General features: G+C 38.8%; 1 protein-coding gene across 2 annotated transcripts in view; it reads left to right on the forward strand.

Annotated features, from left to right (window-relative positions):
- Positions 1-18,883, forward strand: part of lama2 (laminin, alpha 2) — a 123,732-nt gene that overhangs the window by 60,343 nt on the left and 44,506 nt on the right. Inside the window, exons 20-26 of one of the 2 annotated variants that reach the window (XM_086061343.1) lie at positions 1,574-1,701; positions 6,073-6,159; positions 9,802-10,013; positions 15,027-15,133; positions 16,126-16,398; positions 16,768-16,948; positions 18,674-18,810. In XM_086061343.1, the coding sequence (XP_085917469.1) occupies positions 1,574-1,701; positions 6,073-6,159; positions 9,802-10,013; positions 15,027-15,133; positions 16,126-16,398; positions 16,768-16,948; positions 18,674-18,810 (1,125 nt within the window). The remainder of the gene's footprint in view (positions 1-1,573; positions 1,702-6,072; positions 6,160-9,801; positions 10,014-15,026; positions 15,134-16,125; positions 16,399-16,767; positions 16,949-18,673; positions 18,811-18,883) is intronic. The other variant, XM_086061344.1, reaches the window with a different exon arrangement.

Consider the following 18,883-nt stretch of genomic DNA (forward strand, 5'->3'; position numbering starts at 1 on the left):
CACAATTACCACTACTTCCAAAATGTCCCACAGCGAGAAACAGACGCCATCTAGAGGCCATTTGAGGGGTAGCAGATGAATACATTCCTATTTCACTCTGTGAAGTGTTGTGAACATGAGAGAACGAACACTGACAGATTGCTGGGCGGTTTCTTTTTTAACACACCTCGCACCCGGCGTGAGACAGCTTGACAGTTAATCACTCACAGACACGCACGTACATACGTTTACATATTCATTCGTGGCGACTGGCAGAGCGATGGATGCCCAAAGCAGAGTGGCTGTGCAGGTTAACTCAGCGAGTGCTTGTGTCAGCAGGGAGGAAATTTGATTCAACACACATTTTAAACGAATCATTTGCGTTTTTTATCGTGAGGACAAGCAAATTGTGCTTTAATGTTTCTATTTTTTTACATCAGTTGTAACCATTACATGATGTGATGAAGCCATTTTCTAAATAGAATTACCGCCATGTTTGAGTTTCACTAACGCTCCGATTTGCTGCTTGATTATGAAGCACATCGGTTACAAAGTCGGGGCTCATCTCATTGAGATTACGGTTACTATGGTAACAAAATGCGATCTGATGCTCATCCTGTACCACATCATTAACCCTCAGTTCCCTGGGTTTGTTTATCCTTTTGCCGTCGGCCTCATAATAATCTGCCGAAGCGTCTTTAATAGAATCCTTAATGATGCTCTTGTAGTCATTTGTGCTTATCCTCCCTTTTTGTGATTCTTTGAACTTTGACCTTTGACCCAACTCTATTTCCTCAAATGTCGTTTCTTCACTAATTAAACACATTGCTTCGTTCATTTTAATAAATAAACTTATGTCAAATAAATACCTCTTTTTCCTGACATATAGCTGAATAATGTAGTTAGAAGGCAAAGTTCTAATGTTTGCCGCATGTAAAATTCCAGCTTTTGCGCAAAATTTCAGCACTGACCGCAAAAGATTCTGAGATAAGAAATACCATTAAGTCCGCCTAGCTAGAGTAAACAAAAAAATAGCTATGTTTTAGATTTGCCCAGCGCAAGTCTAGCGCAAAGCTCAGCCTAGAAATTTACTTTTGTGCCGTAGCGGGACTGAACACAGCCGACTTGATCCCCGACCAATCAAAGTGGCTGCCCTCATTCCTTTTAAGTCATAAGTCTTAAACTTTGGTCCGCGAGGGTCACAATTCTGCATTTTTTCGAGGTTTCCCTCCTCCAACACACTTGATTCAAAGGATCAGCTCTGCAGGAGCCTGATAATGATCCTGATCATTTGATGCAGGAGGAGGGAAACCTGAAATATGCAGGACTGTGGCCCTCGAGCATCTGAATTTGAAGTCTACGTTTTAAATTCAGTGCAGGTTACATGGCGGAAGCATTCCGGATTTTGCAAACTACATTTATAAGAAACTGCAAGAAGATGATGTAAAGTTGGCTGCTGCAAAGTGGGCAGAATCTCTCTCTGTGCACATGACTCAAATCCATCCAAATCGTGTTACAACCAAATTGTCAGGTGTGTAATAGAAAAAGGTGGATTCGTGTATGTAATCTAAAGTATGTTGTATGTTTTCTCCAGGACTGTTCCCACCGCACCACAGGCCCCCACTGTGACATCTGCCAACCTGGTTTCTATGGCGACGCCACCCGCGGGTCAGCTTCAGATTGTCATCCCTGTGCCTGCCCTCTCACTGTGCCTGGTAACAAGTAAGTTATCTCCACACTGGGGCTAATTCTAAAAATTGCCATCAAACCACTCAATCTATTCCTGCTGACCTTTGGGTCCCGTGACACTCAATTCCCTCTTCGGCCTCTCCATCCTCATCATCTTCTCCGCACTTCTCCTTTTGTCATTTTTTTTTTTTTTTTTGAAGGTATCACAGAAAAACAGACACTGCCTGGTGGTAGAGCTCAAATATCACCAGAGCAGTTGGTGTAAATGTCATCGATGTTGGGTGGAATCACTATAAGATCCTGCAAAAAATCTGACGCAGCTGGTGACTCCAGCATCTGAGAGGAAGTTAAAACCTCTTGGCGTCTTGCCTCTACTCCGCTAGGCTAAAATCACAGGTGTCTAGATGAAGGAATCATATGACTTGATGCTCAATAAAGAGAGATCAGATCTGATCTCATTTTAAATTGTGAAGTATTATACGGCAAATTTTTAATTCAACATAAATAATGATGAATAATAATTTTTTTGCATTGTTTTTCATGTCGCATTACGCACATGCACAGCAAATCTTTAATCTAATTAGGACTTTACAAGTGTAATGTAGTTTAATGGTCGATGGCACATTGTAATTTAATTTCCAAATGTACAAATTAGGATTACTAGATTAGAACACTTTGTGAACCAGGGACCCTGGTTATTTCGCATGGTCAGGATTTTTTGTTCGATCAGCGATCGAGTTTGGAAGAAAAAAAAATAATCGATCACCGATTTGATTATAAGATGGAGCAATGTAATCTATTAAAAAAACTAAATCCAATTTTGTCTAATTAAAAAAACAAGTCTAATATAAACAACTCAATTTGCGGGGTATAGAGACTAAGCCCTTGAAGAGTGAAAACCACGTATGATTGACACCAATTGAAATGTAAAGGAAAAAACAATAAAACTCCCAAGAATATTCAAAAAACACTAAAAAACATTAAATATAACATGTAATGTGTTATTTTGCAGAGCCGATCAATTACGTCATTGATTGATTGGGCAAATTAAGACATAATAGACGTTTTTGAATAAAATGCAAAATATAGGCCAAATCAGATTCGTGTCTAATTTATTCTTTATTTTTACATCATTCAATAGCTAAATAGAAATGAATTCAGTTGGCACTGATGACGAACAGATTGTTCTCTTCCTATCAACCATTATTATTCCAACCAGGTTATCAAAACAAAACAAAAATGCAGGTAAGGTCAAAGTCAAACATCCTGGAAAGGTCCGACAAGGATAAGGTCCTACCGGGCAACATAATGTTCTGATAAACCTGCTGCTGTGGTGGAATCCGTGCTTATCTCTTCAGGAGCCACACTGTTTACCAATTTGTAGCTTCTTGCTGTTTGCACATCAAAGCCTGGATTTACACTGCAGTGCGCAATTCCAATTCAATGTCTGTACAGTGGATATAAAAAGTGTACACACCCCTGTTCAAATTCCAAGGTTATCAGAGATATATATATATATAAATCAGATTAAACACATCTTAGAATTTCGATTAATCACGTTAGAATTTCGATTAATCACGATTAATCACTTAATTAAAAAGGCTATTTATCAAAGTTTTTTGCCCGCCAAATTTAAAGAGAACCTGTTGTAATTAATTCTTTCTATGAGGATGTCTCAACATTTTTTGATCCACCGCATGCTCATCCTCCTCTTTTTCCAATCAGTTAATTACTTGCATAATTTAAAATGGGAAAAAAATGACCCCAGTGGTTTAACATGAACAAATCTTCTGAATGTCATACGCAAACATTTATTAAATACTTTACTTTAATGCATGTAGTTATGTTTGTTTACAACCTGCGCTAACTTTAACGTAACCATCCACTGTCAAACTAAAAGATAATCTGCGGTCAAAATGAATAGTGTGATTAATCTGCGTTAATACATGATTAATGCAATATTTTTTTTGTGATTAATCTTTTTTTTTTTATTGGACAAAGGAAGAAAAGGAAGTACAGATTAATGAACAAAAATATAGTTCTTTATTTTTATTTCATTTTTGTTTTTATTAAATTTATTATTTATTTATTTATTTTTACTTTACTTTAACTTTGACAGCACACAAAAAAAATAATTCTTCTTAAATCTTTGCACAATTAATTGTGCGACTCAAATAAATAAATAAAAACTTTTGAAATGTTAAAGATAAGTCGGCAAAACTCAGTGAAGCTTGGTTCCCTTTATCGCAATAAATCCTGCTTCTTGCTCAGAGCGGAGAAACTACTGCTATCTGCAACCTTCTTGCCTCTAACTGACTATGGTGATGTCATCCATATGAGTTCTTCCACTAAATATATTCAGCCTCTGGATTCTGCTTATCACTGAGCTTTACGTTTTTTAACCTGGTTGCAGGCGGCTTGTACGTCATTGTGATCCGGATGTGTATACTATAGTGGGAGCTCGGCCGGGATTTTTAACCTGGGATTTTTTGAGAGAGGTGAGAAAGCCCAAGTAGACTGGCCTCAAACTTGACTGATGATCAGAAAGGATATTTGAAGAGCTACTATGCATGGAGATGTTGGTTATCTAGAAAATTCCATGTATTTTTGTTAAATAGTAGTACTGAATTGAATCCTGCCCCCGCCCACGCACACACGCAGCAGCTGAGAATTTTCATGATGCAGTGGCGATGAGTCTTGTCCAAACTGGCGCTCCCGAGCTAAAGAGAGACACGTCTCTCTTTCAGTCGGCCCGCTTCCCCGTCTTCCCGTGAACCTCCCCCTGCTGTAATAATAGCCTGGAGGTGCCAGGCCCGCGGCCCCCTTAAAATAGCCCTCTATTCCCTCGCTTTATGTCCACCCAACTGAAACCCGTCACTCAAACAGCCGGTCAAGCAGACAGACTGTTCCACTTAGCGAGAATGTCAAAGATCTTATTGATGCGTGGATGGTAAAAAAAATAAAATAAAATGTGTGGTGATTTAAAGAGAATCAATCCAAAATGAGTTTAGTATTCGTGGTGGTTGCTTTTCGTTTACACCTGGGCTCAATTAACTACATCCAAGTCGTTTCTGTCAGTTATCAACATCAAGCCATGCCATCAACTCTCATTTACTCGTGCTCTTGAGAATATTAATCAATAATTTTGTGTGTGCAACAGTTCGGAAGTTTCCCCCTTTTCTAATCGGCGTAATCGCCGCCGTGTTTTTGCTCGATGAGTTTCTGTTATGTTTATTTTTAATTACTTTTTCCCATCCATCATAGCTGATATCTGTGTGATATGATTTTTAATTTGCGTTTGAAAAAAAATACCGGAGACCTTGATCACACACACCTGCCAAACCAATATGAGGTGCATTTTTGATAGTCTGTCTTTAGGAAATTTTGCATTTTGATTGACACTGCCCCAAAGATATTAGTAACTGTTCTTTATCATTGTGCTCAAGAGGGTGAGTACTGTTTAATTTTAGGATTTGCATTCAGTAGCAGTAAAAAGTTTGGCTGCACTTTCTTAAAGCGGAAGTCAACCTTAAACATTTCTTGACAATAATGTTAGATGTGACCTCACTAGTCTAAAAATGACATTCTGATTAATATTATATTTGTGGAATATGAGTTATGAATCAAAATCCAGCCGTTTTGATCTATTTCAGGGGGGGCGGCCAGTTTTGCCACTTGCTGTCGACTGAGGATGACATCACAGTTGCTCAGGGCTCAGGCAACGACCAATCACAGCTCGCCTGTTTTCTGAAGCTGCGCTCTGATTGGTTGTCACCTGAGCCCCGAGCAACATTGATGTCATCTTCAGTCGACAGCAAGTGGCAAAATGGCCGCCCCTTGAGACGGATAAAAACGGCTGGATTTTGCTGCTTGACTCATAATCCACTAACGCAATATTAAGCAGAATAACATATTTAGACAAAGGGCTACATAGAACATTATATTGTCAAAACATTTTTAAAACTCTTTAAGATACTGAATGAGAAAGTGTGTGTAAACTTTTTATATTTGTGTTGTTTACGTGGGCCTGTAGAGCTCACGCAGTCGGCTAATGAACCAGTCTGGGCCCGGAACCTGAGCCAGCAGAACTATCTATAGTTCATGGAAGTGGGAGGGTGACTCTCGCTGTCACTCAGTCTCACCCACGCACTCTTCATTTAGGGTCCGTTTTGAGCAGAGGGAAGAGTGTTTGTAAAACCCGCGTGTGTGGAGGATGTTACGTGCGTGAATGTGAAAGTGGAGACACAGGTGCGGGTGTGTACAAGGGAGATCAACAATGGCCTTAACCCATCTCTGTCCTCTCTTCCTCATCGCTATCCTCGTCGCCCCCCTCTCCGCTGTGGGACAACGTCACGGAATCAACAATCAACAACTTAAACTAAAACTTCGGCGTCCCGGCAACAGTTTCAGCCCAACCTGCCACCTTGGTGGGGGAGGAGAGCTGCTGTGTGACCAGTGTCAACCTGGATATACCGGGCCAAGATGTGACAGGTAACATAGACCTTACACTTGCATAAACGAGATGCCAAAAACATATCATGACATCAGGCGGAATCCTTTTGTACCTCCAAAATCATCACTTGAGTGCAAGTCATTTTAAAGTCTTTTTTTTTTTTTTAAGTACAAAAAATAACACCTGCATGTGTGGACTGATCAATAGCATTGATTTGTGCAAAAATATCAAATTTACCAAGAACATTTATTGTGCTGACCTCAAAAGTAGAATTCAGCACTCGATGGCAAAATACTGCAAAAAAACACTATAATTTAATATAGGCTACAATGTATTAATTTACTTTTGTTTGTTTTATTTTATGTAACCACTTAATGTATCTGCTAATTTGCTCTTTATAGTTTCTTACTTTCAACTGTAACCTGGTTCAGACTTCTGTTAAAAGTGTATTATACCACGGAAGCAATTATTCTAGTGTTTCACAGCTCGACATTTCATGTTAGCTTAGCGGTTAGCATAGCTTCTCTGTCTTCTGTCATCTTTTCTTGCTAAGTGTGTTATCCCAGCTACTCTTAAGTCCTGCTTGAGTGACAGCGATACTTGTCAGAAGTGTTTACGGTCATGGAGGTGAGGATTACTGATTTAAGAGGAGTTGTGGCAGTACAGTGTTTAGCCGCAATAGCTAGCCAGAGCAAGTTAGCCGAGGCCCTAGCATTCCCACAGTAGTTCCCGAGCAGCTCACAGCTATTTTCACATTGAGGCAGATAGTACAATGATGTTACAAACATCACATTTGGTTGGTAGTGTCCAAATCTACACCGTATGCCAAATTTATACCTACAGTACAGAATATACTGCATATATCATTAGCACTTACTAGCCTCATTAGGATAAGAGCCACTAGTAAGACTGAGTACTCGGCTCCATAAAATACTTTGGAAATATACTTTTTTTTCCTTTTTTTTGGACACAGATCGTCTATCGGATCTCATAAGCTAAATGATGACGTAATATTGTGGCCAGCTCTTCATTGTTGTTTTTCGTCAGTATTTTTCCCTCATCAATGGCAGTCAATCAATGACGCAAATCCTCACTTATCCTATAATAGCCTGTCAGGTCTTTCTGTGTCTCTCTTCTTAAGCTGCCCATCCTTTGAATCTAACTTTCTTTTTAATGGACAGCTTCTGTAAGCCTTCCTGACAGTACTTTGCCAGCTTTATTGTGTAAAAGCGTCATTTGCAAGACATCCCCGAACACATAGCGAAGGTTGAGCCAATAGCAGTGTTTCGTCTCATGCTGTGGATGGAGCTGGTCACTGTACTGAAAAACCAAATTGTTGTCGTCCATGCTTGTCCTTGCTAGCCAATGTGATTATCATTTCTGATGGTATTTGAGTACAGTGCATCCATGTCTTGGCTCATTTATTACTGACATTCTGAATCATGAATTTATAGTTCTATTAAAAGTCTGCCTCGCTGTGGATGCTAGTCTGCTTGCTGTAATGTGGCATGATGACACATGGCGAGTAAATATAGACTAAACCCCCTTAGATGTGATGGATTACATTTGCCTGAGTGCAAAACACTTAAAGTTGAAATATTATAGTTGTATTCTAACACTATAAAAGTATTGCTTCATTAACAGAAAAACAGATAATGTACTTTCATAATTAATATAAATTTTTTTTCCTTCTAATTACTGATAGCATATGTTTAGTTCCGGCGATTCTCTGTTATTACTGAAGACCATGGAATGTTTAAATGATTAAAATGATACATATTAATATACACACACAAGCTACAAGTTGCATTTCTGTCCCATCAGTTGCTATGTTGCCCTCCAGTCTGCTAGTCTGCATAGTCTGCATGCCTGGCTGTGCTGTCCACTGCAGAATCTCTAAGTCTGCCTTTTAGTCTTTTTATAAACGCCGTCAGCCACAGGAGTGAGTCAAAGGGATTGACTGTCATTCCACACTTTTAATGGTGAATGTGCATCATCCCTGCTGCAGAACCCACCAGGGACGAAAACGGGGTGGTGCCAAAATTGCGGGCGGTCGGTTTAGCTGAAGTCAGTGACATTGTTACAAGTCTATTAAAATATAGATGCCGCCAATTTGTTCCATCATAACAGAAGACCTGATTGGTTGGCAGAGAGAGACAAGATAGATTGACCTTGCTGTGCTCCATTCTGAGGTCTCGACCTCTTACCACATACGCACTGAATTGTTTTGTCGACGGCAGAAAATGCAATGTGAAAAGGGCACTGGAGTGACTACAGTAAGGTTTTTGGCCAAGTTGTTCAATGCAAAAAATGTGTGATATTAACATTTTTAACAATAAAGTGTTAGCTTAAAATACAATTTTAATTAAAAGCAAAAAAATATTAAAATTATGTAAATATTTAATTAATTTGTGTTTATTCTGTACACCTTTTGCATAATTGAACGCTCATTCACTGCAAATTTTTATAAATTAAAAAAAGGCAGGATAACAAAAAAAAAATCTTTTACAGCAAATGTTGTCAAATGCAGACTCTGCAGTCTTTGTAAAGAAGAGTCTTTGACAGATAAATTGGCCAAATGTCCTTGTTAACTCGCTCCGGGCCATTACGATTTAATTTACCATAAAGGTCAGAATCCAAATTTTTTTGGGTGACCCACCTGATTGCACAAGTTGAGAGGAAATGAAAGTGATAGCTTCTTAAAAAGGTTATCGATCATGACGGTGATATTTCTGACCGCTATTATTAACGTTAGCGACTACAATTTGGTTTAAGTGACTCTAAAAACGCAGTGACAATTCTCCGGGGCATTTTCAGAACCCACAACTGCAGTGAAAATAGTATTAAGTATTATGTTACTGCCAATATTTATTATAAAAAAAATTGTCTCTAAACGTTTGCGTCAAATCTTGAGTAACATAATTTCAGAATGTCATTTAAGTGATCGTCACTGCATCCTCCAGTGGACAAAATTAGGAACAACAGTTAATTTGACTGATTAACTGTTGTTTATATTCTGTCCTCACGGGCCAGATTGTACCCCCTGATGGGCCGTATATTTTCGACACCCCTGCTCTAGAATTTCTTTTTTTTTTTATAAATGTAACGTCGCCATCAAGGAGAGAATAGAATGAAATGGAGCATAAATATGTTTTAATATTTTCGTGCTTAATTTTTATCGTACAATAAAAGTCTGCTTATCTTGGAACACACACACACACACACACACGTACTCACATGCACACACACTCACGCACACACACAAAAGCTAATAAAGCAGCTCTATTGAGTACCATAGAGGGTCAGCCGTAATAATGGCTGGCTCCTCTTGACTCTTTTCCACTCTTTGTCCTTTTCTACTCCCTCCTCTCTAAACTCAATTCTCTCTCCAATCTGAAGACCCTTCCCTTCCCCTCTTGTCCTCCTCTCGTCTTCTCATACACACCCTCCTATCTATATCACCCATCCTTTCTTATTTCATCTCAGTGTTCTTTTATTTCACCCTCTGCCCATGGCCTGGAGCAGCACTTTAGCATTTGGATTTGCTTCAATGATGAACCAAATGGAAAGCGTGCAATAGCAGAAATGATTGGAATGGTTTCACAATTGACATGTTGGCTATTGAATGTGTATAAATGTATGTACAAGCACGTTTTGACCCGAGTCTTGCTTCGTCCTAGTTGTTCCAACGGGTATTACGGACAACCCGCAGTCCCGGGCGGCTCCTGCCAGCCCTGCGATTGCCACGGTAACCTGGACCTGTCGACACCCCGCAGCTGTGATCCAATCACAGGCCAGTGTCTGCACTGTCGACACGGTTACGGCGCCGTGGCTTGCGACACTTGCGACGACGGTTTCTTTGGAGACGCCGTCACTGAAAAGAACTGCCAACGTAAGTTGTTTACATTTCATAATGTGTGGTTCTCTACAAAGCAAAATAGAATCAAGTCGAATGGATCAGAAATATAAATATGCGTTACATATGTACAAATATGACACTCTAAACTTTGTGTCACAATATTACAAACATGGCTGCTAAGTATTTGGTGGCTACCTAGCATGTATTTCACCACTTTGTTTGACATTCAATTTTTATTTTATTTCTTTTGCAACATGAAAAAATACCAATTACTACTCTATTAGCCGCCCATTTTATAAATGTATTTTACTTATTGTGTGTATGCTAAACGCATTCATAAATACATTAATCCGATTTCACTTATTCTCTTCACTTTTTCGACGTGTTTAAACTCCCACATAATACATCCGATTTACACACTTAATATTTCAACGTGTTCTAAAAATGCATTCCTCCCAGGCTTGTATTTTTGTCATTATACATACTTACAGTTTTCACACAATTTAACATTTTACAGTATATCAAAAATGTCCCCATTCATTTTCAATGGGACAGACATTCAAATTTCCCCTCCCTTAAACACCACTCATCATCTTTCCCAAGTGTTTGATACTGCCGAAATGGCACAGTTGTCCAGTTTCCAAGGGGGTTGGGGGTTCGAATCCCAATTCTGACTGTACATTGTAAATATATCCATGGACAAGACACTACACGATGTGCATACATACTAAATAACATACCACAAAATAATCACATGAATGTTGAAAAAAAAACAATAACATTAAATCCATATTCACCGTCAATGACAGCTTTCGGTATTAGACCACATTGCTCAATCCGATTACACATGTTAAAAACTTTTACAAGTTCAGCGTTTAGAGCCTATGACTGTGTGGGAGACCAGGATTTGAATTAGAACAGATTTTAGCCCTAGTTAAATTTTACATAATAATCATTGTCCAATTATTTAACACCCCTCATATTCTATATTATTCCATATTTTGAATGACAACATTCTCAGCATTCCACATCCATTCAAATATTAGCATTCACACGCAATTTCTCCAGAAATTACACATAGTCTAGTTCATAGATAATACTCTGTTTTTAGTAGATATATTACAAATGACTATGACGAGCGAATAATTGTACTCTACAGATATTTTTTTATGTGAGGCTTTACTTTATACTAAAAGCCAATTAAAGCCAACCAATTATACTAAAAGGGGACTGCCAATAGCTTGTGTGTGTCAGCCGGGGTGTTACACTGACAAGTGATATTTCCTGTGTGAAAACCTCAATTGTTGCAAACTGTTGTCTTTAATCCGACCACAGAAACAGTCAGTACACCATCTGGAAGTGTGTGCTGCGCGTGTTTTGCCGCTCGTGTGCTTTGTTGTCTTGTTTGGCCGGCTACCTGCGAGCATCTGTAGAGGTATGACGTCGGAGAGGCTCACCGGCAGCCAGCTGTGCTCAAGAGTGGGAAAAACACAAAGTCTACCTGTGTAAAAAGGAGATATACACACGTGCAGATGTTGCTTGTCTGTGAAAACGAAGATCTGTGTTGTTGTTGGTGCTGCCCGGCGCCGACGGGGCAAAAATGACACCCCGCAACGAGCGGATAGACAGGCTGTCCAATCAGCGGACAGATAAAGCACAAAGGCATCTCGATGGGTCGAGTTTGACTATTAATGTATGTTTGATAGTTCATTGTTCTGTCGCTGTTTTCCCCCGACCCCAGCTAAATGGTTATTGATTAATCGGCCCTGATCTATGGCACTACTCCAATGCTGATTGGCTGCTCATGTCTGGTAGATGGAGGGTTGTTATTGATCCTGTGCAAATGACAAAAGACTAGCAGGAATTATTAAAAGACAATAACTCTCTTTCTGTCTCGCTGGCTCTCTTTATCGCTCCAAGTCTTAATGAATTTTATTGAGTGGCGCCGCAGAGTTGGGGTCAAGTCCATTTGTGTTCCATTAGACTGTAAAAATGCCACACTTTTTTGTTTGTTTTGAGGTCAGCTTTCACATCTGTGGCTATATCTGCTGTAGATATCCCTGCGGTCAACACAAATTCATGATTTAATTCATTTTTCCAAGTGGGCCTGGCAAAAGAGCGATGTGTCTGAGGATTCAATTCGATAACAATATAACACCACCTATTTTTCACTCCAGGAAAGGTTTTCTGGACATTGTCGAGCAGATATGTGAATTGTCCCATTACTCTTCTTCCATCACAGGAAACGAGTGGTTACAAAGTAATTCAATAATGTAATAAAGGTTCCTCCCTTTGACTTAATGAAGGCTCCGTAGAGGCTTCGGAGATCAATAACTTAAACTCTACTCTTGCATTGGCAGGTAGAGTCCGGCTTGTGGCAGAATGCCAGATTTTGTTGTTGTTGTTTTTTTGTTAAAGCTCAAATATTTAAAGTTTCAAACATTTAAAGACGGTCAGAAGAGCACAGACCTCGGTAAAAATCAATGACAAAGGTTAGTACCAAATGCTCTCAGAATTAATTTGGTGGCCAAATGGTTAACCATTTTCACTGACGCAACCCCCTTCGCTCCCGGCTGTTTTACTGGATTTTGACTGATTTTGCAAGGCCCACAGAATATTGTGTTCTATTGCTGTAAAAAACATGGAACCTACCAAAAGAAAGATTATAGTCTCTTCTTTCATCAGGGAAAAAAAAGTATATTTCTATCTGTTTCCATTTTGCATCAATTAGCATTAGAATATAGCTCAGTTTCATCATTATTCGCAAATCTGTATAGAACTGTGGGTAAATGATCTTTTTTCAACATGGCCCTGGTTGATATATTTTGCTCTGCTGCCACCTGCTGGCCGTTTTTGTAATAACTACCATTTCTTCAACCGTTCTCTGTAGTTGAGAGGCTGCATCAAAGCCTTCTGTATGCTCTAGCATACAAACGTATAAATACGTCTTTGGGACTCTGACAGTGAAAACATTTAAAATAGAACATATTTATACGTTTTTGGGAGCAAATGAGTTAGGTGCGTGACATAAGTCGCTAATTGAATAATTTGCGACTTACTCAAAAAAATTAAGAAAGACTCAATTTGACATTGACATGAACTTCGTTTACATTTGAAAATCTAAATTTTTAATATAGTTTGCCAAAGTTATTATTTTTTTGTGCTTTTCGTGCAAGGACAACCACCAATATGCTCCAGCCACATTCATGAGCTAAGGCTGACTTGTTGAGCAAGTCTCACCAAAGATGAATACATTTCCATTCATATTTTCTTATTTTAATGATACCAGGACGAAAGACGATAACAACATTCAAAGTATGAATGAACCTTAAAAAAAAGAAAAACAACGTCTACAATGTGTACTTATATTCGTCAAACGCAAGTAAGCTAACTGTGTGAATTGTGAAGCTAAGCTAGCTAGGTTAGCTCGACAGTTTAGCTCATTAATATCGGGTCAAATATTAACTAAACTTTATGTTGGTTATACATTTAATTGAGAAGACAATAAAGCAATAGGTAAGACACAATAGAGAGCTTAATCTTGAAACTATACCATTATAAAAAAAAAAAACGCTTAACTTTTATGCCACCCTGCGTTGTTTTTGCCATTGTGTTGCATTTCTGCCTTCCGGAATTATAATATTTAATATAAAAGCAATGATGTTTAATATTATCTAAGAAAAATAGGTAGTACAAATAAAGCCCCCACCCCCCGCCTACCCCCTTATAGACACATCCCTCAGTCTGCAGTTGAGTAAACAGTCACCTTGACGACAATTTGACCTAACAGCTTAGTTTTCTGCAAATAAACCGACCATGACTTGACTTGAGATGAAATGACTGATTGCATGTTAACACAGGATTGTTTCCATGCTGTACAAACAGTATTATCCCCATCATCAAAGGACCAAAAAAAAAACAGCCCAAAAAGCCCACATTTCAGGCCTCAACAAGGCTCGCATTGTGGCGACTGACAGAATGGAGTCCAGATGGTCCCCCCAAAGGGTGAAACCAGAGGGGCGAGAGACTGTTTGAGCCAATGTGTGTGAAACTGTTTTAATATGGCCATGTAGGCTTGTATGCTTCAACATTCATTTGCATGTTTGGATGAGTAGGTGTGCGCACGTACTATTATACGTACGCGCTTGTCTGCCTCGTTGGGTTTGTGTGTAAAGCCCAAATGTCGTGTTCCGTGCGTATACTATTGATGTGTCTTTCTCTGTGTGAGTGTGGACATCTGCTGTAGCCTTTTTTTCTCACTTTCTCAGCCCACACTCAGGTCTGTCCTTCTGTCTGCTTTGCATCTAGCAGGAGACGAGCGTGTACATGTGTGGCAATGTGAAGCGAGCTACTGTTTTCTTTAGATGGATTTTTTTTAATTTTTTTTTATGGCAGTGTGTGTCCGTGTGTATTCGTGTGTGACAACCCCATTTGCCAGATGGGAGTTGGCTTTTAATTGCTCTTGTAAGAGGCTGATTGGCGTGTGGTTTTTTTGTGAGTCCTGTGAGTTTCTTCAGTACAACTTCAATGTACAGAAGTTTAGTAGATTGGCACTCATTAGAGGGTACAACTCCAAGATTTAACAATTTAACTATATATATATATATATATAAATATATATAAATATATATATATATATATATATATATATATATATATATATATATAAAAAAAATATATATATATATATATAAAATTATTTATTTATTTATTTATTTATTTATTTATTTATTTATATATATATATATTGTTTGTTTTTTTGTTTAAATGTTCGCTCTGGGGTGCTTATAACTCCTGTCTCAGGAATATTTCAAGAAGCAAAGAATGAATGTCATTCTAATATTGCCTTGATTTGTCATAGTTCTAAAATAAAGCGATTTAGCCTTAAGACTTTATTTGGGAAGAGAGGAGCTTTGCTTAGTAGGATAATAAAGTGGATGTCAACAGCTAATCCCGAAGACCACCTTAAGCACTTGAAGGTAGCGTGAAGTGAACTGTTAAAAATCCGCATAATTGATGCTAAATATGACTCTTCTCCTGTTGCAGCTTGTCTGTGCCATATTAATGGCTCCATCTCAGAAGTCTGCAATAAGGAGAGCGGGCGGTGCCAATGCAGGGAAAAAGTGGTTGGACGCCAGTGTGATGACTGCATAGTAAGTGATTTGACATGCTAACACACCATGGGCACAATGATTTTCTCGCTTTTAAATCATTAGGAAAATGATCATGAGTATGATTATTAGTTGTTTTTTTTTCATTTACATTTTTGATTATCATAATTTAGTTTATGTTTGAAGTTTTCCAAATCACTTTGTTGTTTTTTATTTATTTTTGCATATGTTGCGAGCCAAGATTTGATTTCACAGAAAGTGCAAGATTCAAATACGGCAGAGAAAAAAAAAGACAAGCCGCATTTGCTGATGCACTTAAAAAAATTACTGACTACTTAAAAATTAAAAAATTTAAACATAAAAAAATTATGGAAATATATATATATATATATATATATATATATATACAAATAAAAACAGAAAAAAAGCCACATTTGCTGATGCACTTTCAAATTACTTAATACTTCAAAAATAAAAACATAAGAAAAGAAAAGAACATAAAAATGATAAATGATAAAAATAATGTATAATTAAAAAACGGAAGAAAAAAATCAAAACAGAAAAAAGACAAGCCAAATTTGTGATGCACTTGAAAAAATACTTAATTAATTACTACATAAAAATAAAAGCAATACAAATAAAATTTTAACAAACAAAAATAGAAACACTGAAAAAATAAAACAAAAAATATAAACAAAAAAACAATCAAAATACATGAAATAATAAATAATACGGGAAATATAAAAACAAGGGGAAAAAAAGAAAAGCCACATTAGTTAATACTTTCTGAAGCAGCTACAGTTAGCCAAAACTAATGTCCAGATGCTCACATGACAAAGACTAGACCACGCCCCTTAAAGGGACACATACTCCACTTCAGCTATTGTTGTGACTCACAACAGTAATTATGTTTTATGTACCTGTATTTCTTGACATTTTCTTGTATGTTTTTATGCATTATCGGCCGTCATTATCTAACTTCTCTTGGTGTCATTTGCCTCGTCCCCATGTGATTTGTGTTGTGATTGGTCCAGCCTAATTACTGGTGGGATGCCGAGCGTCACGAGTGCGTGGCCTGCCGCTGCACCCACCTGGGCTCCGTCTCTCAACGTTGCGACGTTGAGGGCCGCTGTATCTGTCGCCCGGGATTCGCGGGCACGCGCTGCGACCAGCGCCGCCAAGGTTACGAAAGGCGGGAGACGCGGCGCCCGGTGGAGCGCGTCCCCGTGGAGGCCGTACAGCAGAGATGGGGCGGCCCGTCTCGCTCGGGGGGCTGTCCTAGGGGAGCGTACTGGCCCAGTGCGGCGGTAAAACTGCACGGGAATGACAGTGACATGAAGCATGGGTGTGTCGAGTTCCTGTGTGGACATTGGAGGTGCACAGTTGTGATTAACAGGCTTTCAGAAGTTTTTATTTTTTTATAATACACTTAACAAGGGACAGCATTTAGTTATGGCCCGACCCAGTCTGATGACCCAACAATGCCCTTTGTTTTATTTTGTGTTGTGTTTGAGGACATAAGGGCATCAGATGTCTGTCAACTAATCAAAATAATATTTATTGCCTATTAAAAATCTATTCACACTTTATTTGATGCAGTGAACTTTTCTACTCTTTAAAGCGTTTGGAAGTCTCGCCACCCCCTTCTCACCTTGTCTGGTCCCGTTTGTCTCCAGGCTCAGACGTACGGCCTCGCCACAGGCGGACAGTGTGTGCCGTGTCACTGTAACTCCTTCGGCTCCAAGTCGTTTGACTGCGACGAAAACGGTCAGTGTCGGTGCCAGCCGGGTGTCACCGGACCCAAGTGTGACCGCTGCGCACGAGGATTCTTCAACTTCCAGGAGGGAGGCTGCACACGTAAGTTAAGATAGACTGTCGGGGGAAGGGGGGGGGGGGGGGGGGGGCAATACAATATTATTGCAAGTGATTGGTTTTCTCTATTAGATATTAAAACATATTAATTGTATGTAGTCTTTTTTTCAGGAGCAGGAAACAGTTGCTAGAGTTAATTATGAGCCGCTCTCAGCTATTAATAATGAATAACAAAGCTGTTATCAAAAACATGGCCTTGACATTTCACATTCAATTCGGATGAATGAAAGTTTTAATTGCACATTCACAATTTTGACCTCGGTTCAATGAAACCAAACCTTCGTCGTCAAACGTCCACACAAAATGTTTTTTTAATACCCAAAGTTGTCAGCACTTGTTTTTGGAAACAAAATAGTGTGTGTGTGTGTGTGTGTATTTTTAAACACAATCACAAAGGCTGGCTCACGTGTTATATTATATACGAGCGATATTCGTATAAATAAGACAAAATGTGTTACCTTTGGTTAATTAAATTATACTGACCTCCACTTTAATTGAAGACAATTATTCCCATGGTACATTGTCTAGTTTGAATAAATGCTTCTTGCCAAATAAAAGGCTTCCTTTTTCCTCTTACAACAACAAAAAGAAAAAATCCCGGCTTATAAACTAAGAATCTCTTTACCTACTGAAATGCATGAATAAAAATATATTTTTAGTTTTTCGCACAGTATTTAACTCATTTACTCTCAGCCATTTTCACTGAAGCAACCCCGTTGTATGTCTGTTTTATTGGATTTCGACTGATTTTGCAAGGTCCACAAAATATTGTGTTCAATTACTATAAGAACATGGAACCTACCAAAAGAAAGATTAGAGTCTCTTCTATCATCAGGAGAAAAAAAAGTGTATTTCTATCTGTTTCCGTATTGCAGCAGTTAGCATTAGAATATAGGTAAGTTTCATATACTCTGCTGCCTCCGCCGTTTTTGTAATAACTACCATTGCTGTAAGCATTCTCTTCAGTTCAGAGGCTACTCTAGCCCCTCCCAAAAAAAAAAAAAACACAGACAAAAAAATGTATAAAAACGTTTTGGGGAGTTCAGGACAAAGTATTTAAAAATATATTTATTTAGTTTAGAGTTAAGATGATTTTACGTAATGCGGAGAGGATATCTTTACACTTTTCAATGACTCTTAATTGTAAAAAAAAAAAATCAGCTTCAAGGCTGCTGGTCATGTTCCTGCCACCCAAATGCTTTCAAAGTATCTATTTCAAGCCTGCAGCCTTCATAATTGCTAATGTTTATGTTTGAGATGCTCAGACGTTTGAATCATCCGCGCCAAATGTTCACCACTGCAGTTAGCAGGTGTGGCAAACTTTATTTGCGCTGCCTAAAATGAGGATTAAGAGCGTCGACTATGAATAGCGCTCTCCCCCCCCCTCTTCATATCTCCTTTTGCAAGATGTCAAGCATGCCAATCACAATTGGCAGCCAAAAACCAGCAGTAACAAACACCAGCCAGCTCGGTCACGGCGTCATCACAATTGATAAGCTTAGGATTTAATTGCTTTGGCTGAATATGATGTTTGTGTTTTTTTTAATGTTACGGTTAGTTTACTATGAGACAAGTTAGAAGTTATATATCCTCCGGCTTGCTAGCATGTGATATCTTCAAAGAAACGATTTGAAACGAAACACTGATGGATAGGATTCTACATTATCATGAAGTATAAGGTACTAGTATTTCTCTTCTGCTCTTTCGCAGCATGTCTCTGCAGCCACGTGGGCAATAACTGTGACGCCAACACAGGACAGTGCATCTGTCCTCCAAACACACTTGGCGAGAGGTGCGACCGCTGCGCCCCAAACCACTGGGGCCACGATATCATGACTGGATGCAAGGTACCGTGACCACTACACTCAATGTCATTTATCATGTGCAGTTCAGTAACAAAGGCGCCAGCTTCGAGTTACT

The sequence above is a fragment of the Leptonotus elevatus genome, chromosome 18, assembly GCF_054856555.1.
Source record: "Leptonotus elevatus isolate MCC_2025b chromosome 18, RoL_Lele_1.0, whole genome shotgun sequence".
Taxonomy (NCBI): Eukaryota; Metazoa; Chordata; class Actinopteri; order Syngnathiformes; family Syngnathidae; genus Leptonotus; species Leptonotus elevatus.